The 22,664-nt window shown below is 42.2% G+C and overlaps 1 protein-coding gene across 3 annotated transcripts in view; it reads right to left on the bottom strand.

The window, feature by feature from the left end:
* SVEP1 (sushi, von Willebrand factor type A, EGF and pentraxin domain containing 1) overlaps positions 1–22,664 on the bottom strand; it is a 168,047-nt gene that overhangs the window by 63,477 nt on the left and 81,906 nt on the right. For all 3 annotated transcript variants that reach the window (XM_077345283.1, XM_077345284.1, XM_077345282.1), the window contains 13 exons: positions 20,545–20,703; positions 19,288–19,467; positions 13,755–13,934; positions 12,531–12,728; positions 10,675–10,793; positions 8,378–8,507; positions 6,846–6,953; positions 5,074–5,205; positions 4,550–4,744; positions 3,641–3,762; positions 2,364–2,472; positions 1,311–1,502; positions 814–1,047 (listed from right to left, as the gene is read on the bottom strand). In XM_077345283.1, the coding sequence (XP_077201398.1) occupies positions 814–1,047; positions 1,311–1,502; positions 2,364–2,472; positions 3,641–3,762; positions 4,550–4,744; positions 5,074–5,205; positions 6,846–6,953; positions 8,378–8,507; positions 10,675–10,793; positions 12,531–12,728; positions 13,755–13,934; positions 19,288–19,467; positions 20,545–20,703 (2,058 nt within the window). The remainder of the gene's footprint in view (positions 1–813; positions 1,048–1,310; positions 1,503–2,363; positions 2,473–3,640; positions 3,763–4,549; positions 4,745–5,073; positions 5,206–6,845; positions 6,954–8,377; positions 8,508–10,674; positions 10,794–12,530; positions 12,729–13,754; positions 13,935–19,287; positions 19,468–20,544; positions 20,704–22,664) is intronic.

Below are 22,664 nucleotides of genomic sequence, written 5' to 3'. Positions count from 1 at the left end.
CTAGAACAGGGGTGGCCAAACTGGGGCTCTCCAGATGTTCATGAGCTACAATTACCATGAGCCTCTGCCGGCAGAACCCCTGCACTAGAAGACTGAGAATGTTGCAGGCAGTTCCTGGGCAATCCTAAGAAGAGATACATCATTCTAAGCTCATCTGCTTGGTGGAAAGTGTCATCAACTCACAGCTGATCTATGGCAACCTTTCAAAGGGAGATGGTTGCTCCACCCATGGATTCACCTGCTCCAGAAGATACTCCAGCAGGGAGGCAGTCACAAGATGTTCTGGGGAAAGGGGGAAGCCCAAGGTAATTTCCTTGGCAGCACCACAGAGCCTGAATAGCCCAGCACAGGCCTCAGATAGGAAAAGGTCACATCAGATGATACTACATCCATCAAGTATGCTGACGGACCTGTCATTATTTTAGAGTTTTTTTTAAATTCAAAATGTTCCAGTGGACCAGTTCTGCAGGGACCACAGCATGGAGTGATAACAGGGGCTTCTCCCCACCCCAAGACACATCAGTGGCCATTTCAGCTCTTGAAAACAGTGTGGGAGAGATGGGAACCCCTCACCCTCCTCAAATTGCAACCCCCAGCAAGATCAGGCCTCTGAAAAGTTGAGAAACAATCTCTTAAATGCTGCCACGCTCTCATGGAACACTCAGGGATACTGTATTGCATAATATGGCCCTGAGGGTACTTCCATATGGGTGTTGCTTCTCACGTGGAGACATGCAGACTCTACAGTAAGTGGGAGCATATTTCAGAGGAGGTGATGACTAAATATGGGCTAGAGTTAGACATTATGCTTACCACACATTCGACCTCTTAATACAGAGCCTGGCCTGCAAAATAGGAAGGCCTTTTCAGCTTCCAGTGAGTTGGTGTCAGCTACAAGCAGTTCAGAAGAAAACTGAAAAGAATACATTGGATCCTTATTGAGAGTCCTTTTCAGCCTGTTTGTAATAGTCTCTAGCGTTTTTAGAAGGCGTTGCTGGTTCTCCAATTCCAGTGTATCATTTCTTTCATCAGGCAATGGTACACTAGCTAGGATTAGGAAAAACAAAGAAACCACACACATATACACAAAGACATTACAGGGTTTTTGCCATTATGTTCTATTAGGGCAGACAGGGAAAATGTAAAAACACCGCGATACTGAATCAGTGGACAATGCTTCTGCAAAACAAACGCTGTTTCAATAACCATTCCAAATATACATCTATATTAGTTTTTTTCTTATAGTATTATTTTACTTAGGTAATGAAATGCAAACTTAAACCAAAAAAAGGTGGATAGATATGCCTTACCTGTAATGTTAAAAATTAATTTTATTTTGTGGTCTGACATGGGTAGGCTAATTTTTTTGTGCCTTTTGACCCGGGAGTGTACAATGTCCACAGACTCAGATGATGGCTTTGCTAGTTCTTCTTCAGGTGAGGCTTCAAGGAAATCGTCATAGGAATAATCCAGCCGATTTGCAGCTCCCCAGCCACCAGCACCTGAGAGGCAACAGAAATGGAGAGGGAAGCGCTGCAAGTAATATAAACAGAAAGCTTCCAAGTCTGCCAGCAAATGTGTCAAGTATTGAATATTAAAAGAAATAAGGAAAAGATCTTGCCATGTGTACTGGTAGACCTGAATTCACATTTCTCTGGATTGCATGTATGTAAAATATATGCAAAGTCATGAAACAATCTAGTACAAAATTAAGCGCACTAGGAGACTAGCTGTTACCAACAAGTGAATGTAACAAACCTCCAAGTCTTTAAAAAAGGAGAAAAAGAAAGTGGAAGTGGAAATTGGGAGTGGTGAAATGGGCCCCCCCCTCCAAACCATGCCCCAAATCAAAGTCACCTCCCCCACAGAGTTCTAAACATAGGGCTGGATCCCGACTGAGTTTTTCACCAATGGGAAAGACAATTTCTGTCAGTTTTCACTGCCTGTTGCAGACCCTTGATTTTCCCTTTACCATTTCTGAGGGTCCTATATTCTCCACAAGTAGCTTACCAGGGTGACTCATGGTCTGCAATGGGAGACGGTGAGACAGAAAAGTTCCAATCATAGAATCATAGAGTTGGAAGGGGCCATACAGGCCATCTAGTCCAACCCCCTGCTCAACGCAGGATTAGCCCTAAGCATACTAAAGCAGTCCACAGACATCCACAGACATTAAGTGCCTACCATAAGCAGAAAATGTAGTCTGGATCCAACCTATGTATTTGCATAGTCTGGCAAAATGAATCAATGGTCTGATTCAGTATAAGACAGCTTACTACATTCACACATTCAGGGATAGCCTGTAAGATCCCTTGGTGCACATGACATGTTTGAGCTAATGAGCAACAAGAGAATTAATATACCTATAGCAAAGCCATTTTCATAGTCATAATTGTATTCCAGGCAGTGTTTCTTTGGCAATTCCTCCAGCCTGCAGTCAATGTCATCAACATCATTGCAAAATGTCGGAACCTACAAAGCAAAAATTACAGTAGCAAAACAAACATGAAGTCATACAATCATCACATTAGCCTCCAAACTCCTTTAGACAGATGGAAGTGGAAAGTGCCATAAATTCACAGCTGATTTACGACTACCTCATAGGGTTTTCAAGGTAAGAGATGTTCAGAGGTGGTTCACTATTGCCTGCAGGTGGACCAGGGTGGACCAGGACCAAAATTGCCTCAGTGTTGCTGCCCTGGACTTCTTTGGTGCTCTCCCTTCCAAATATTAAACAGGGCTGACCCTGCTTAGCTTCAGAAATCTGTTGAGATCAGACTAGCCTTGCCTATCCAGGTCAAGGATTTGGACATATCCCCAAATTTCAGATTGCCATATTTTGAGAAGCTAAGGTAAAAGGTAAAGGTATCCCCTGTGCAAGAACTGGGTCATGTCTCACCCTTGGGGTGACGCCCTCCAGCGTTTTCATGGCAGACTCAATACGGGGTGGTTTGCCAGTGCCTTCCCCAGTCATTACCGTTTATCCCCCAGCAAGCTGGGTACTCATTTTACCGACCTCGGAAGGATGGAAGGCTGAGTCAACCTTGAGCCGGCTGCTGGGATCAAACTCCCATCCTCATGGGCAGAGCTTCAGACTGCATGTCTGCTGCCTTACCACTCTGCGCCACAAGAGGCTCTTTTGAGAAGCTAAATAAGAGACTAAATCAAACAAGTGATCACTATGATAAATCTCATTTTAAATCCCTACTATTTCGGATGTGGTAATTGCTACTAACTAGAAACATTCCTAACCTTCCAAATCCCAAAGAGGACATTTTCTTCAGACAAAGACAGAAACCAAAAAGGTAACTCTACCCAAACTAAACATTCCCCTAACTTTAATTATTGTATTTAATTTTCTACTTCAAATCAAAAATAAATCCAGTCTGTTAGCCAACAGCCTTCATAACACAAAGGGGAGTAAACAGACTTGATTTAACTATATCTTTACCCACACAGTATAAACTCTTAACAATAATTAAACAAATGTCTGCATTTGGGCTATCCAAGAAAAACTATGCATCTGAAGATGAAGGATTCTTTCTCAACAGGGCATACTGCGAGGTTTAACATTTTGAAGAGAAGCGCGGCTCACTTTTAATAAATGAGGATTTTAAAAAAGAAAGTATTACTAACCCACCATTTTACCAAGCGCACTCTGAAACGCATCCGCAAAATTTTTAAGAAGGTTGCTGTCGTCACATCGCGTTGCTTTATACAGCATCTCAAAGGATTTGAAACCATGATTTGCCAAACGATTCACTGAAAAACGTGGGGGGAACATTACAACAGAACTGCTGTAGAAGAGCATGTTAGTTTGATTCATATTTATTAGTAACTTACATTAGTAACCAAGAGCCATTGGCATAAGCACAAGAGCTGCAATCAGCTAGAACCCATTTCCCCTAGTAGGTAGACAAGTTGGTCTGAAGCAGAACAGGTTTTGTGTGAAACAGGATCCAGTAGTTTTTTCCTTTTTTCTTTTTTTTAGGACTGATGGTACAAGCAGTTAGTACAATCACATAAGATCTGAAAATTAAAACTACAATAACCTCTTTAGAGGCACACAAGGGAAGAAGGGTGCATGGGACACATGCCATATTAGATCACTGCATGTGTGGTTACTCTGTACGTTGAGGCCTTTGTATCTAGCCTTGAGCCTTTCTGATCCAGTGATTGTTTCAGTCACCGCACACCTATCCAGTAAAGGCTTGCAGTAGTTTGCCTGGTCTATATGGCTCATTGTTGCATGAGATGACTTAATGCATAGGACATCTATTACAGGGGTCAATTTTAGAAAGAGGGTCTGTGCAAAACAAGGTAACTAGACAATTGTACAACGCTAAATAATACAAAACAATCTGCATTTCTTTCCCTCCCTGAATTTTCTAGATGCTTCTAGATAATTAGAGTAGCCTCTGATTCACATTTTTCACTGCCAGAGACCAAAGGCGATTACTATAATGTCCAATTCTTGGATAGTTCCTATTGCTGAGTAGAAAAACAACATACCCAATACTCGAAAAACCAGGCAATTAATAAACCTTACAAGAACAGTCAGGCCACTCAGCAGAATAAGGTGGAATCCAGATGCCATCCGTGTAGGCACAATAATAGTTTCCCTCTGACCCCACAGTGAAGTCATATCCATCCATGCAATGCAGTGTGCAGTTAACACCTATCTCATCTTCTCTGCATATAAAATCACCGTTCACTGGGGTAAAGGGAATTTCACAAGGAGAACCTGAGAAAGGGGAAAAAATATTGGAATGAGATAGGGATACAGCCTCAGTTTAAATAAGGCAGAGATGTAGTAAAATAGTAGACCTCCAAAAATGTTAGTTATTTCCCTAATCTTCTCCACTCAGGCTGGCGGAGAGGGGGTCAAATATTTAAAGACTCACACAAACCAAGCTGCCTGTTTATATTTTATGACCTGCTCCTCATGAGTGGAGTGATCAGAAATGGTCCTCAGGCTTTCTTCTTATATACAAGATTAGAGCCAACTCTTTGTTGCCTTTTAATTCTCAACACACACAAATCAGTTTAAATACAAGCAACAGCCGAACAAACCTCTGATGACTATGTGGATCTCGCATGTTCTATTATTGCCTGATGAATCTGTGGCAGTATACTGAACCAATGTCTCTCCTTTGGGAAAGAGGTCTCCAGGTGAGTGACTTTTAGTTACTGTTAAGACATCTCCTAGAAAAGTCCACCAACAAAAATAGTGAGCCAAATGACATTTATATCATTCTATAAGTCTTGCTGCTGCATCCCTACCAGGCTCCAAGCGCCTCACAAACTGGCAGGCCTGGATCTGACAATAGGTGAGCAGAAGCATAAGCAGACTAAATGCAATTCTGCTTGCACAGGATCTTTTGCAACACACAGCACTTTCCATCTAATAGTGCCCATAAACAATGTCTTGTCCAAGTGGAAAAACAGACTGAGATATGCTATGTTTAACTTAGCACATGGGACCAGCAAAAGTCCCCCCCCCACACACACACACACACTCTTCTGCTTGTACAAGGATAGGAAAGGAGGCAGCATGGTCTAGCCCAGTCTTGTTAGATCCTGGGAGTTAAGCAGGGCCAATACTTGGAAGGGAGAACACAATGGCAAATCACTGCTGCACCTCATGCACACACTCATACAGGGACCTTACAACATGTGAAAATTTTCCAGTGGATCTGGTTTCATTTTGTGGCTAACTCAACAGTTGTCTGGAGTAAGCTCTCTGGGTTCATGCCTTGATAGGGTATGTTCAATCCTTTAATTCCCTTTTTGTTCACAACAACAATGTGGTGGATGAAACGACTTGGGGACCAAGGCAGCCGATAAGCAAGCATTAACAACAGGCTATAAAAGCACTAACTCCAATCAGTGCTCTGTAGGACTGCCAAGCCCCTGGTGGTGGTCATGGTGGTGAGATTCCCTGCCCTGAGCTCCTTTTGATTCCATTAAGCCAGCTGCTGCTACAAGTGATGACACCCCCCCCACACACACACAATGTTCCCACTCTCAACCCTCCCACCGGCAGCAAGGTTATTCAGCTTGGCAACCTTATTCTCCTATGAACCTTCAATGATGAAGGTGAGCTTGATAAATGGTGCCTCCCAGACTGTGGATCTCTCTACTCCATGAGCCTCACCCTGCCTGCTCACATTCAGAGAGCAATCTAACTAGGTCGATTCATAAGTAAGTTCAATCTTATTCAGTGGATCTAGCTTCCAGGAAGGTGCTCTGAAGACTCTACCATTCATTTTCTGGAAGCTGGTCAAGGCTTTTCTATTCCAGGGCCTTTTGATTATTGGTCCACTCTGTTCTAAAGTGTGTGTGTGCGCGCGCATGCGTGTGTAAAATTGCTATGGTTTACTGATTGCTATTATCAATTGTATTTTTTGTCAGTGGCTGTTTTAGAAATTGTTTTTGGACTATTACTGTTTTTAATTATTTTTTAAAATTGTTTTAACCTTTAATTGTTTTTATCTTGTGAAAAGCCATTGTCACCATGGTTTTAATAACTGGAATGCAGGGTATAATTTTTCTAAGCCATACTATCTAATTATAATATCCTGATGATGTTTCTTTTCGAATTATTATTACTATGTGTGCAATAGCTATAGGCCAAAGGGCAGCATTTATTCCACATCATTTACCATGTAGTGAAATTCTATTCTAGCTTATGCTATGATGATATTTCATCAAGAAAGGCCCGCTACTTCAACTCAGTTCATCAAAACATAATCAAAATGACACTAGGAGGCTAAATATTCATTATTTGCTGGGACCTTTTTGTCCTTTGCCATTGTTACTGATTTCTGGCCAAAGTAACTTACCTGAGTTATCAGAAAACTGTGGCTCATCCCACATAACTCTGTACTCCTTTTCAGCTACCTGAATCGGAGCTGGAGATCTGCACTTATCAATTACTGGGGGTTCCAGGTCTAAAGGATTTGAAGAACAAAAGGAAATTTCATCATAAGCCAGCAGCAAATTTAAACATGCATGTCAAAGCAAACTCCGGAATGTTGTTAAAAGTTAAAGATAAAACTCCTTGTGGACTTGAGAACCGCAAGAAAAAAAAAATCCCAACAATTTCATTCGTTGGCAGGGGCTCATGGGAATTGTAGTTCATGGACATCTGGAGGGCCACAGTTTGACTACCCCTGATAAATACAAAATTTAACTTCAACGAAAGCAGACATTCCCCTGCCAAATGGCCAGACATGATGCAGACCACAGCAGGAAGTCTTAAGAATATATGCACAGGCAGAAGTTCCTCGAAGTTTATGGAGGAAGGTGAAAGAGCACTGATGGGATTTTATAACATCAGACATATGCATTCAATAAAAGCTTGAACTTGACAAGGATCAGATGAGGACTTGAATTCTGGGCTGGTAGCTGGAACACTGCCAGAATCTTCCCCATTTATACCATCTGGGTCTCAACATACCCAAGAAACCACATCTCCTCTAATGTCCCATGCTATCTTGCAGGCCTTATCCTCAAAAACCTAAGCACCAAGCCCCAGTTTTCCCTTGTAGCACTATGTCTAGTATCCACATAATTTGGGAGGAGAAGACAACACTGCTGTGATCTCCATTAGAAAGGGGCCAACATCTAAAGAAAGGGATTTGTGTTAGTCTGATGTGTCAAAAACAAGAGTCTTGTGTCACCTGAAATCCAAATTCATTTGTTCGTCTTAAAATAGAAGGCTAGATCCATAAACCCAGTGCTAGGGACTAAGAGTACACGTTTTGTTTCCTTTTTTAAAAAAATATAATTTTAATCAAAAGTTTCTTTTCATACATTCATCTTGCTTTAGTGAGTCAGTCCGCAGGTCCCTCTAGACTAGTACTACGTACTCTGACTAGCAGTAGCTCTCCAAGGTCTTAGATATGTATGTCTGCCAATCTTGCTGTCCTAAATTATATATTAACCCTGCCATTTATACATATAAAATATGTGTTCTACCACTGTAAAGTGCCTTTTACTGCTTTGACCCAGTAGAGTAAACAGAATTCTCATTATGGCAAGGTGGGGAAGAAGGTAGGAGATGAGCCCAGAGGGAAACAGAATGGGAGAAAGCATAAGTTGGTTATTTTTAAAGAAACAAAAACTACAGGACGTTCTTTGTGTTTCAGCCTGGTTACTAGGACATCAACTTGAGACGTTACTGCAGAGACAGAATGTCCCTAAACTGTGGGACTGTTTCTCTTGGGACTCACCAAAGTACAAGCCTGAGAATCATTTCATGTCTTGCAAAACCTTTAAGAAATGTATGCTGTCCTTTGGCCATCAAAACTGAGCTGCTAAAGGCCTTGTTGGAACAGCTATAACTTATCTGTAGGAATAGAACTTTGCTTACCAATTACTCTGATGCTGAACGTACAGCTTGCCTGGTTTCCAGATTTGTCTGTTGCTGTATACGTGACACCAACTTCTCCAATTGGGAAAACGTAAGGCGGTGTAAATGCTGGAGTAACTTGAACTGATACCTGAAACAAGAGCAGACTTTTCAGATGCACGTGGGGCAGCAAATATTCAATTCAGGAGCAAGTTTGACAGTACTGCATAGGACCCTATTGCCAGATACAATTCTGATAGCTAAAAGAAATAGCTAAGGAATTGGAAACCACACAGCATTCCTAAATTTTCAGACTGCATAGCTGAATTAATATGCACAATTTCAACGAAGGAGGTTTTGTCCAATGGAATGGCTAAGTGAAGCAGCGTGGTTACATATGGCAGTAAAAGCATATAACACTTCAGACCAGGGGTGAGCAAACTGTGGCTCCCCAGATATACATGGAATACAATTCCCATGAGCCCCTGCCAGCGCATGCTCATGGGAATTGTAGTCCATGGGCATCTGGAGAGCGACCGTTGGGCCACCTCTGCTTTAGACCCTTGAATGTTCACTTTCAGGTATTACTGATATATTCACTTGGCGGAGGATTTTTCTTCACGTAAAACTGGAATTTAGTTTTGATTTATTTTCTTTTCAATTGGAGACTCAGCTATTCCTATATAAATTCTGTATTTTAAAAAATATATAAGCAGTATTGTATTTTTCTCTCTTTTTTCTAACTTTTAAATAAAAATAAAATTTTATTCAAAATTCTGGTCTGTTACATTTACCAAACTAGATGCTTATTTACAATAACCTCTTTCTAAACAGCTGCCACAGATACCTTTCCCATTAGATCTCTTTGCATGGATAAAAAGGCAAGTCCACAGCTCTGTCCTTTGTTATAAAGGAAGCCTTCTGCTCAAAGAAAAAAAATAATCCTGTACAGTCTTTTAGAGCTGCTTCCTTGAGCAGAATGCACTTGAAATTGAGCATTGCTCTATTCAACAAAAGAAAAATATTCTTATGTGCTTCCATCTGTGCATTATTCTGCCAATGAAAAGCTTAAGAACACTCATGGGAGAAGCTGAGTGCATGAGTTTGATAAGGTCAATTAAAAAAATAGCAATAACAACAATAATGTTCTGTATTTATTTTATGTATCTATTTATTTTTAAAACTTGGATCTCACACTCTCAACAAAAAGGATCCGCAATAGCTTACAAAATCTCTGTCTGTAAGAGATTTTGTATGCTTAGTGGGGGTGCCATGAGAACTTTACAGTAAAATACAATCAACATTCACATTCTTGTTCTCAATGCTTGTTTAGGGTGAACACCTAATATGACTGTGTGGCAGTGAAACAAGGACTGCAGTGATGGTGGCCCAGATATACCCTCAGTACAAGGTGGGAAGGACCAGGTCAATGGAAGCCAAGGGTCAGGCTTGTCTGCCCCAACATGTACTCAGTAGGGTGAGGCTGGATAATGGCCTCGGAGGCCCTGGGTGGGAAGGGTGTGCCTTTAGGCATAAGAGGTCCTGAGTGAGGCCAAGAGAGACTGGGAATGAGGCTCCAGGCAGGAGGCTAACTACATGGGGAGGCTTCAAAACCAGAGTTGCAGCATGCTTGGAGCGTCACCCATGGAGGAAGAGGGAACTGCAGCTCTGTAGCAGTGGCTGAGTGAATGGAATCACAGCCCTGTAGTGTTAATAAAGAAGCTGTTGACGTACTACTTAGGCTTTATGTGCTGTTTTCCATGGATGCAATCCCCTCCCTGACATGGCACATATACAGTCAATGCTATTTGTTATAATGTCACATACTCAGAACTCAAGTTGCTGGGTAACAGTCCCCAGGTAGCCATGTGAGACTGCATACCTTTAGTCAATATCAATAAATATACTTGGCATTCAGGGTAAAGCAGAAAGACAAAATGGGCAAAACTAGGACATGGACAGCCAAACCATGCAATTTACTTCCACCCCAACAAGATTAAGACAACAAAAGAAACAACCAGTTATTTTGCAAGGTCATTTTCCCTGGAGGAAAGTCATGACAACGTGTTTAAAGCACAGACCCACTGAATCTTTAGCTAGCCAAGCAATATGGCCAAATTTCAAGCATCCGCCTTTCCCCCAAGATTTGATGGTCCTGTCTGCAATTTGCAAAGCAACCACAGTCTGAACAGAAGGGTAATACAGCTTCCCTGAAATGCAATACTTTTTGTCCAAACACTTCATTTCAATTTAACATCATAGAAATTAATCTACCTTAAAAAGGGTTTACATTAAATTATAATACAAATTTTGCTTACCTCCTCTCCGGAATTGTCATTTGCAGATGGAACCTCCCAGCTAATATTTGCAGAATTCTGGTGTTCAAGAGTAGCAGTTTCAATATCATCAGGGCAATTAATCTTTGGTATTTCAATGTCTGCACCATAAAATAAATACATTAGCCACGTAGGGATCTCCATTTACAAAATTATCCAAATGAGGTTCAAAGGTGCTATTTCTTTCTAAAACAGCAATGTATTATTTTTATCCAAATGGAATACTACCTTTAGTCTGTAGTATGTAAAACGATGAAGGAGAGTTGTTTTTTATACCCTGCTTTTCACGACGTGAAGGAATCTCAAAGCGGCTTACAATTGCCATCCCTCTCTCCCCACAACAGATACCCTGTGAAGTAGGTGAGGCTGAGAGAGCTCTGACAGAACTCTTATTTGAGAACAGCTCTAACAGAACTATGACTATTCCACAGTCACCCAGCTAGCTGCATGTGAGAGGGGAATCACACCTGGCTCTCCAGATTAGAGTCTGCCACTCTTAACCACTACACCAAGTTGGCTCCCAAAACCCACACACACCCATAACCTACATTTCTGAACAAAGGTTTCTGAAATGCCAAACACATATTTCAAGTTAACAAAACAACATAAAAATATCTGTATGTTTCCTGTTATTTATGAGATAATGAAAGAGATGCCTATATATAATTTAATATACCATCTTAAATTCACTTTTTAAATGTCTTTAAAATATTTATATTCTCATTTGTCTTCTTAGGCTCAATGCAGCCAACAAAGCAGCAAGGATACACAAACAGTAATCAATCAATAATACATTTTAGATGTACAAGTTAAAAATCATAGTCAAATCTGTCAAAATTGGTTACATCGTACAGCTGGCCTTTCTGCCACCAACAGATGTAATCATAGGCAGGTCTGCTTGGACACGTGCCATTTTATTCAATGAGGCTTACTTCCATTTTGCTAGTTGTAATTTTCATTATTTTAAATAACCTTCTTAAATAAGAAAGCAGGTTATATCAATATCAACTTCTTAGCAATGGCTCTTTTTTGCAAGTCAAGTCAAACCTTATCACAATCATTCAGACCAAGTTATATATAGGCAGAAACATAAGAGAGCAAAAGAATATGTTCATTAAACATAATACAATTTTAAACAGATCATAAAATACCACCTAAAACTATATTACTTTAGAGCAGGGGTAAGCAAACTGCGGCCCTCCAGATGTTTATGGACTACAATTCCCATGGGCTGCAGTTTGCCCACCCCTGCTTTAGAGCATCAGATTTTTATGGCAGTGGCATAAAACTTAACTAGCTGAATTGTCACTGGGGGGGGGTGGTCATCACTTAGTAGTCTCTTTGCTCAATCTACATCCTGATATTCTGGAAACTTTTTAATGAATGGCTCAATCAAATTGCCACGAATGTCTGCATAAGCAGGACAGTGGAACAGCACATGCTCTCTTGTTTCAATTTAGCCACTCCCACAAAAGCACTGTCTCTGTGAGGGGGATGTTCTTACAGTGACCCTCTATGAGAGCTGAGGGCAAGACTGAGCATCTTGCAAGGGTAAATGCCCTTCTTTGTTTCTTTCTTACCAACTGACACGGATAGGTGGCAGAGGCCAGAACATATCTTATTTTAACCGGGGCCAAAAAAGTTGGAGCTTTACTCAGGTCCAGCTGATGTCGGTTGTCCTGTATCCACTGCTTAACTAATGATGCAATTTGATTGGCTCTTTTTAGCAATCTTGGTTTCTTCTGGTCTCAGACTTGTAACTTATTCCTTACCTGTCAAACTCTCCCCCTAGTTCTTCTTCTTCTTTAAAAGGATAAAATTGTCATCAAAATACATACCTTTACAGAAAGCCTTCTGCACATCTTCACTCCACTGCTTGCTGTTTAAACATCTCAATTCTTCTCTGACTCCAGCCAAAAGGAATCCTTGGGGACAACCGAACCTACACACAGTGCCATATTTGGAAGGCCCAAGCCCACAAACATGTGGGTGAACAATCACGTCTTTTGGTTTCTGGAAGGCAGGGCACTGCAATTCTAGAGGAAGGAAGTATGCGTAAGTCACTGTATCAGAAAATCATATTGAAAAGTATAAACCTATGTCTAGTACAGGACAGCCATGACAGTGGGCTGGGGGAATTGATCAAGGTAATTGATCAACGTAAGTAAAAGGGACATCCTTTCAGGAAGGTAGCAAACCACTATGTATCGTCTTTTAAAACATTGCTTCCAAGATCCTTAATTTGATCCCTACAAAAATCTCCAGAATGACAGTATCTTTAAAAATCTGCAGTGCTCATCTTCTGAAGGCAAGACAAGCTACCCCTTTAAATAGGCCCACATCCTCTTCTTACTCCTTACTCCTTACTCCCAGCACTTAACAGTCCTACTAATGTTGGGGCTGTGAGCCTCCTTGAGTGCAGCTCACCATACACCCTCTTTTCCATCTTCCCACGTCCTATGAAACTGGAAGACACTTCATGGGTCCTCCCAATTTGCAACATTACCATTTTGTGCTAAATGGACAATGCATGCATTTCCCACCTTCAGTACATGTGATTGGAAGCCCAGACTATGTCAGCATACAGGCTTGTGCATATCAAAGCTGGGGGAGATACATACGCTGCCCTATTCATACCAAATCGTGACTGCACATATTGAGAGGATTGTGGGTAACACATTTTCCTCTTTGAACATCAAAATTGTGACAACTGTAAGGTGCCACTGTGAAGAGGCCTGTGCATCATTCACTTCTAATGAAGGCAACAAGCCTTATTCTTTACACAACTGTGTAATTAAGCAGAGGTGTTTTTATAAAAGGGCTGTGGGAGAAAACATAGGACAAAAATACAGTAAGTTATAAGAGAAAATGCAAGTGAAGTTTGTTGAAACGTGGAGTTAATTGTATGACTGTACATATGTCTCAACACTTGATTTTTCTTTAGATTGAGAAGATGTTTGTTTGTTTTGACATTGCTAAAGTTTTGAGACAACCCCATTTGAGCAATACACTTTGATGATGACTGTACAGCAGTGAACATTAACACAACAAAAACTGCATACCCACACACTTTGGCTCCTTTCCATCCCACTGAGAGTTGCCTTGGCAGACGAGCTTGGAGTTTCCTTCCAGTTCATAGCCTTCATCACAGGTCATAAAACATACAGTTTTATATGAGATCTCACTTATTGAGCAATTAATGTGCCCATTTTGAGGGATATGGAGTTTTGGACATGTGCGAACTGCAGAGGTTTAAACAAACATTAACACTTTTACTGGAAAACAGCTGAATACAACAATGATGTTTCTTGGTGCTCTTTACTTGTTTCCCAATCCAAACATAATAAACAAACACATAAAAGCCAACACTTTCCAAAGTATGTTTACATATTGGCTGTGAGTGTGTAAAGTGCTACCACTGCAGCCAGCTTATGGCAACCAGTATGGTTTTTCAAGGCATGTGATTAAGCAGGGTGGGTTTGCCATTTCCTTCCTCTGCAGTCTTCCTTGGGGGTCTCCCATACAGGTATCCTGGATATCTGACGAGATTGGGGTGCACGGTGCCATTCCACATCCCATTTTGACTATAGTATTTCACATATCTTAACACATTGACTCTCAAAATGCAGACCAGGACTCAAAAGTGGAATGTGATTGGCTTGTAGGTGAGTCATGAGGCCAGGACAGAGGAAGAGGGTGAGTTGGGAGAAGAGGCTCTGCCTGGGAGGATTGATGGCAGACTGACATGTGCTTTCCAGTGGGATTAAAAATGGCCAAGAAATTCAGCCAGAGGTTCAACTATAAATAGCAAAAGTGGACAATAAAATGTATTTATACTTTTATTTATATGCTGCCCCTCTCCCGATGTTCATGGGGTGGCTCACATCAATAAATTAAAAACATGTACAAAATTAAATTTAAAATATATTAAAACCTAATCATAATCTTGACTCCAGCATCCCTATAAACCTGGTGCATAAGATGTCCACAGTTGCTGACCCGGCAGAGAATGGAGAATGATGGGGGTTTGGTTGGGGGCTCCGTTAGATGGTGATGGGATCCTTGGCCTCAACCAAAGACCTGGTGGAAGAGGGCCATTATAGAATCATAGAATCATAGAGTTGTAAGGGGCCATACAGGCCATCTAGTCCAACCCCCTGCTCAACATAGGATCAGCCCTAAGCACCCTAAAGCATCCAAGAAAAGAGTGTATCCAACCTTTGCTTGAAGACTGCCAGTGAGGGGGAGCTCACCACCTCCTTAGGCAGCCTATTCCACTGCTGAACTACTCTGACTGTGAAAATTTTCTTCCTGATATCTAGCCTATATCGTTGTACTTGAAGTTTAAACCCATTACTGCGTGTCCTCTCCTCTGCAGCCAACAGAAACAGCATCCTGCCCTCCTCCAAGGGACAACCTTTCAAATAGTTAAAGAGGGCAATCATGTCCCCTCTCAACCTCCTTTTCTCCAGGCGGAACATTCCCAAGTCCCTCAACCTATCTTCATAAGGCTTGGTCCCAGATCATCCTCGTCGCTCTCCTCTGTACCCTTTCAATTTTATCTACGTCCTTCTTGAAGTGAGGCCTCCAGAACTGCACACAGTACTCCAGGTGTGGTCTGACCAGTGCCGTATACAATGGCACTATGACATTTTGTGATTTTGATGTGATACCCCTGTTGATACAGTCCAAAGTGGCATTCACCTTTTTTACCGCTGCATCATACTGCCTGCTCATGTTTAGTTTACAATCCACAAGTACCCCAAGGTCTCGTTCACACACAGTGCTACCTAGAAGCGTATCCCCCATCCAGTAGGCATGCTTTTCATTTTTCTGACCCAGATGCAGAACTTTACACTTATCTTTATTAAATTGCATCTTGTTCTCATTTGCCCATTTTAGACAGGCCCTCTAGAACACTGGTCCCGAACCTTTATTAGACTGGGGACCGGCAGGGCATTGGGCCGTGCCCGCGGGGAACGCGCCCGCGCGGGCCACGCCCACACTTCTGGCCGCGCCCGTGGGCCGCGCCCGTGCATCGAGCCACGCCCGGCCGCGCCCGCGAGCCGCGCCCGCGGATCGGGCCGCACCCGGAAGCCACGCCCGCGGGCCGGGCCGCGCCCGCGAGCCACGCCCGCGGATCGGGCCGCGCCCGGAAGCCACGCCCGCTGATCGGGCCGCGCCCGCGAGCCACACACGTGGATCGGGCCACACGGGCGCGGCCTGCACGGGTGCAGCCCGGCCCTGATTCCCTCTCCCCGCCCTCCCGCAGTACGTAGCTTCCCGGGCCGCAAGCTTGTGGCCTGGGAAGTTTTTTACTGCGGAGGGGGGGGCGGGGAGACGGAGCTGCGGCCCGGCGCCATGGCCTTCGCGGCCCGGCGCCGGGCCGCGGCCCGCAGGTTGGCGACCACTGCTCTAGAACTTTGAGAGCTCCGTGAGGACTTGCACCTCAAACAGAGCTTGTTCAGTGTTAACTGATGTTAGAGTTCTGTGATTTGTGTTGGTGTGGAGATAAATACTGTGGAGTTACTCTCCAAGACTGGTCCTGAAAAAAATAGTAAATTTAGAAGCAAATCCAAAAATCACAAGTTTAGAAATGGGTCCTATTTCAAAAGTTTGAAAAGCACCACCGTACAGGTCAGAGAACACATGTCCAGCTGTTCCTCAAGAACTGCTGTCTTAAATGGGAATCAAGGACTGTCAAAATCAACAAATGGAATACATTCTATAGCATGAAGTTGAACCCAACAATATTTTTCTTGGAATAACTCAACAGATGGTTTTTATTATGACTGGACACACATTCACACAGACACCCCCCCTCTTGAGCTTGACTTATTTATATGTGTAATCTAGCATGTAAATTTGGGGACAGAGTCTTCTCCAATTTAAACCCGACTTTTACCTAGTCTCCACCCAATCTTTGAATGAAAAGTGAACTTAAGCAAAAAACACCTCCCCCCATGCTTCTCTTGGAACCAGAAGTGTGCAATTTCTTCCAAGTAAAACAGTGATAGCCCCATGTTGCCGAAGCGCTTATCTCTATCTACCTCAGCTATTATTTGCTGGGGAATCTCCGACAGACAAGCAGGACAAAAGTCCTACTTTCAGAATTCTTGCACAGATATTCCTACTCCTTTAGGTCATGAGACAATTCCCTACCCATCTTCCTCCACTGTTCCCTCTTACTCAGTTTCATTCTTAATTATCTGCCTTGCATGTTATGCATTTCTGAAACCTATTGTAATATTCAGAAATCCACTTCATGCTTTCTATTCAGCCCCCAGGGTACACAAGTCCAAAATGTTGCCTACCTCCAGGTGGAGCCTGGAGATCTGCAATGACAATGGATCACCAGACTACAGATATCAGGTCTTCTGTAAAAAAAAAAAAAAAGTAGCTTTGGAGGGTAGACTTTGTGTCATTACACTCACCCCCTATAAGAGAGCCAGCTTGGTGTAGTGGTTAAGAACAGTGAACTGGTGAACTGGGTTAGATTCCCCCTTTCTCCACATGCAGCCAGCTGAGTGACCATGGGCCAGTCACACTTCTCTCAGAACTCTCTCAGCTCCACCTGTCTTGCCCATTCACAGCTCCAATCACCAGATTCAAGTATTCACAGATTTGGCTGTTAGACTATACAAGTGGGGGGTGGGGGTGGGGAGAGACAAGACTCATGGGAGGAAAATACAGCCTCCCCACACTTGATTGCTGAGCTCTGTGTGGTTCCCGGTCACCTCCACAGCTGCCTCCAGCCCCTGTGCAATTCTATAGTTTGCCACTGTGGCTAGGCTTTGTATACCATACAGAGTCTGCAGGGTTGCTTTGAGACTCCTTTGGCTAGTAAAAAGCAGGGTACAAATAATCAGCTTTTCTCTTCTTCTATCCAAATTCTACCCATCCCCCAGGGGAAGAGGGAGCCTCACCAGCACTCCCACTGCCCCGAACAGCTCCAGCCGTGGCCTTGCAAGGCCTTGGCAGGGCTTCCCAGGGAGGTGTGGGGAGGAACGGGGTGCCCGTCAGTGCTTCCCCCCCCCGATGCCATAACACCTGCTGAGGCCTCTGCTGACCTCAGCAGGCCTTTTGGGGGGGGGGGAGCAGTGTGCTTGCCAGTGCTTTCCTCCCACCCCCAAAACATCAGCCAAGGCCTCCACAGGCCTTTTGTGAGTCGGGGGGAGGAGCCTCAGCTGGCCTCCCTTGGTGGAGGGGCCTAGCGCCCATTGTCTTGTTAGATACAATGGGCTTTGTTGCTAGTCAAATAAAATACAGGGCTAAGTATGTTGGCTTTTTGTTAAACAACTGTCTTATTAATTGAGAAAGCCACAAGTATGCCATTGTAGTCATCTTGGGAAACTGTAAGAGAACAACTATTAGTTAAATTTAGTCAGTTGTGCAAATATATAGTTTTTATCTCTTCGCAAAAAACTGCAGGAGTGACAACTTCCTCTAATGCAGGGAGTATTCTACATTAAGGTTTGCTAACAGAGCCTTAATGTGACTGAGCAAAAGAAAGAAGGAAACAGATAAATTAAAATATTCAACCCAACATTCTCTTTAACATCTGCAGATCAGGAATGTCTCACTGCTAGTTCCAGAATGCTGACCTTCTCCACTCCCCCATCACGCTTGTCTGATGGAAAGAAAGAAAAAACAACTAGGCAATTTACTAAACAGACTACATAAGGCATGCCTTTCTGGAACTGTTTTATACCATTCTTATTATGGCTATGCTTACTTTGGCAGTGTTTCTTACTTCTGGGTTACATCTTCATAAGAAAAAGGAAGAGTGCTTGGAAAACTTGCACTCGTAATTTAGGACTTCAGAGTGAGGATGCAAACATCTATGATAGACTTAAGAATGAAATTTTCATTATCCCAAAGAAATTATAATGTCTTTACAAGACCCTCGGGAATTATACTCTTGCGGTTTGCCATTGGGGTCAGCAGGGAGTGGAGAGAAGCTGGTGCGGTGCCCCTTCTAACTCTATGATTCTATGATTCTAACACACACACATACAATATACAGGTCCCAGGAATGGCTGTGGATGCATTATTTTAACGAGGACACACTATAAAATGGCTCTTATAGTATTTACAATGATGAAATAAAATAAAGTAACAGGGAATGAAAAGACCCCAAAGAAAATGATGAATGAGTGCAACAGGAACATGACTACCCCCACTTATTGGACGCAAGTTCAATAAACATTTCTGATCTGGTAAGACGGCTAGAAATTGATGTAACATTTAGAGTTTATGAAACTTCTATAATTTAACTCCAGTTTTCTCAGCAGCACTGTGGAAATATATTTATGTAAGATTAGAGAAAGACAAATAAGTCGTTCACCGAAAGGGTGAACGAGTCTGCATTTTTGACTACCTGTTTCTTTATTCTCCTACTACTTCACATTCAATAAAGTACACCATTCACACGGGACGTTAATTCAACTACGTTATTCCTTCAGACTTGACTTTTTCGAACCAGTAAAATAGCCAATAGAATAAAAGAAGAAATCACGTTTTAAAATATCCCTGAATCAGACATTAAGGCACTCGGCCAAACTAGATTTTTTAACAACAGGAAAAGCTTCCTACCCCTGCATGTGGCTTCTGAACCAGACCACAGGCCATTGGGCTGGCAAAGTCGTATGCTGCTTCCCACAAGGTCATATCCTGCTTTACATCGGATTCCGCAGGCAGCATTGAAGTAACTGTTGCAGACACTCTTGACAAAATGGCCGTTTTCAGGGGGACGCAGCTCAGGGCAGTGGACCACTAATTAGAACAAGCAACAGAAACTGTCAGGATTTAAATGTTCTATAATATCATTCCGAGCTAGGCTATTGTCTTTTCAAACAAATGTATGTTGCTTAATCTGCACTGTCTTGCCTAATGATGACAAACCAAGGGATTGTTAAATTTTGGTCTGAATTAGCATACAATAAAGATTGATTGAAAGGATTATTTAAATATAGCCTGAGCCAGCTCACAGGTTAAAGCAATGCTTTCAGACTGGGTCTTGAGGGAGCCCAAGGGCCCTGGAAGTGTACTAACAATTCTTCAATGGAAAAGTTTGAATTTCTCTGAAAGTCGGCTTGCCTGTTTCTTGTGGCTCACTCCAGTGGCAAACAGATGCCGGAAAGAACAGACTGCATTCTGGGCTTGGCCAGTGCAGCAACAGGAACATCTACTAGTCTGGCACCTGACACGGACTGAAAGAATGTGTCCTAGCTACTGAATTTCATTACTACTGGTGGGTAAGTTTGAAAACTGGAGCTTTTTTTATAGCTTCTCGACAATGAAATGATATCACAGTTGTCATTTCCTCTGGACCAAAACAATGAAATTCAGTAGTAAAGCTGATTTTAAAACTGACATGCTTTGTGTAAAAATGGTATAAAGCACTGTATGACGAATACATGGCTTAAAATGGGGCTATAAAGGCCAACACAATGAGAAACCCAGCAAAACAGGATGAAAAGCTTCCAACAAAACTAAAAGAAATGAAAAAATGGCACATTCTTACATCCACAATCATAGCATGAACCTGTAATCCCACAAATTATAAATAGCTTCCATGGAAGATGCGCAAGAGATCTTTGAAAGACAAGTCAATGGAGAAATAGTTTTACAAGTGTAAGAAACTTAGGCTTCAATCCTGCATTAAATCTTCAGTGACAGAAGGGATTTCCGTCAGAAGAGCAGGAGTTCCCTATTTTACCTTTCCCTCTGCAAGGGACCCAACCCCCTGTTTTGAATCAGCAAAATCCCCTCCGCCCGCATTTGAAAAAATCCCCACGACAAAGGAATATTAATAATGTTTGCTTAATTTCAGTAAACACTGTCCCTTACCTTCACAAATCTGGCCGTTAAAGCGATACCCTTCCTTGCATACACAGTCCTCGACAGAGGTACTTCCTGGTGGGGAGGTATGATTCTCATCAGGGCATGAGACACAAGTACTTATTCCACCTGGTGAAGCTTCAGGCTTATAGGTTCCTGATGGGCAAGCTACAAAGCAAAACATGTACGATTAAATAAAAGGAAGGATGGGACACATTGGAGTGCCACAGTCTAGACAGTTTCACCCAGTTCTCACTACCAGAACTCTATACACTCCATTTATAGCCCGCAGCCATGAGTTTTTGTGATGTACTTCAGCAAATTATATGACATGGTTTTTAAAGGAAAGCACCAAAACATTTATTTCATAATATGAAAATCCTGGCATTTTTTATGTGTTACTTAAGCAAAAGGAGAGAAGGGGGTATCCCCAAACAACTGCTTTTATCCCATTCTTATTTTTATTCATATAATTTGCAGAGTATCTACTACATTACAACTAATCATTCCAGTACAATAGGTAGGAAAATGTAACAAGACTGTATTGAAGAGGTTAATATATTCAAAATTAAGTATTTAAAAATATCTTTATTCAGCTACCTCCATTACTAGATGGGAAATAATCCTTGCATCGCGGTTTCCCTACCTGATGTTAATAACCAGTCAGATTAAGGATTTCATGATCCGCTTTGGGCTGCTAGAGATCCTCAGAAGTCTATTAATGCACATTTTCACTTTTCCAAAACAGGCAAAAAAAATCCTTATATTTAAACATAACGGAACCAATGAAAGGACCAGAAAGATGTGTAAAAGTAGATTTTAGTGTTTTTGATCATTACTTTTGCAAAGTTCTGATATATTTTTAGGAAGCCACACAGTGATATTGAGGGGCTTTAGGAATAAATCTGGGACCATGCTGAACAGTCATACATTTCTTCACGTAGGTTATCTTTGTAATGAGCAAGAACAGTAAGCCAGAGAGCAGAATGACACGCTATCTTTAATGCAATTATAAGTTAGCAAATGATGATGCAGGAGGCTAATGCACTGTAATTCCTTTGCTTTGAAGTCAGCCATATTCCACATTTCATATGGTCTGCAAAGAAGCCTGAATTTAATCTTCAGTAGGTCTGATACAAATAGGGGGGAATCCTCAAAATCTGATATGTTAATGGAGAACCACAGTTAGACTGACAATGAAGGATGCAGTCCTTGCTATGGTACAAATTGCTGAGTTATTTGCCCAAGACAATGAAACATGCTGAACATTTTCCACTACCTCCAACAGTTTCTGGATCTCTTCTAGAATAGTCTCCACAGTCTGCTGTCGCTTGCCAAGAATAGTGTGTGCTCAGTGTTGTATCTGTAGTTCTGGTGAGGACAGAGCTTGAGGTTGTAACTGACCAATGTGTGCTTAGATCCTATCTGCCAGATCCAGTCAGTTTAACCTGAAACTGACCAATAGCATGAACTGGCAGGAAGATCCATTGTTTGCCTGTGTATATATGAGTTGGGGTTTTCAGGGGGGGGGGGTTGGATCAGTTCACAGTTACACTTGTAACATGCTGGGGTCTTCATAAAGAGCTCAGATCACTTCTGAAGACAATACTCCTAATTATACATTATTAGATTTTGCATACAATGCCACCTTACTTTTGATGAGAGGGGAGGGAGTGCGTTTAGAAGAGTCCGTTTTTATATCCTGCTTTTCTTTATCCCAAGGAATGCCAAAGTGGCTTACAGTCATCTTTTCTCTCCCCACAACAGTCACCTTAGGTAGGGCTGAGAGAGTTCTGAAAGACCTGTAACTGGCCCAAGATCACCCAGCAGGCTTCATATGGAGTGGAGAATCAAACCCAGTTCTCCAGTTCTTCAGCTCCAAACAACAAGGCAACTTTATTGAACACAAAGAAGTAGCAAGAGGCCTTAAATACTTGCTTAAACCACTCCCCAAGATATGCCATCGGCTGTTAATGTATGCTTGTGATTGGTTCATAACAGCGAATCACAACAGAGGGCCTAGAATCCAGATGTAAGCCTCAAGCTCGTATCCTTATATCATTCAAGTAACTGTCCAAAGACATAACACTATATATTTACATTTTTGTCTACTCACTGAGGAACAAACT

This window comes from Paroedura picta, chromosome 7 (genome assembly GCF_049243985.1).
Source record: "Paroedura picta isolate Pp20150507F chromosome 7, Ppicta_v3.0, whole genome shotgun sequence".
NCBI lineage: Eukaryota > Metazoa > Chordata > Lepidosauria > Squamata > Gekkonidae > Paroedura > Paroedura picta.
Note: the sequence above shows the minus strand (reverse complement) of the source record. Positions and strands in the feature narration are given on the sequence as shown.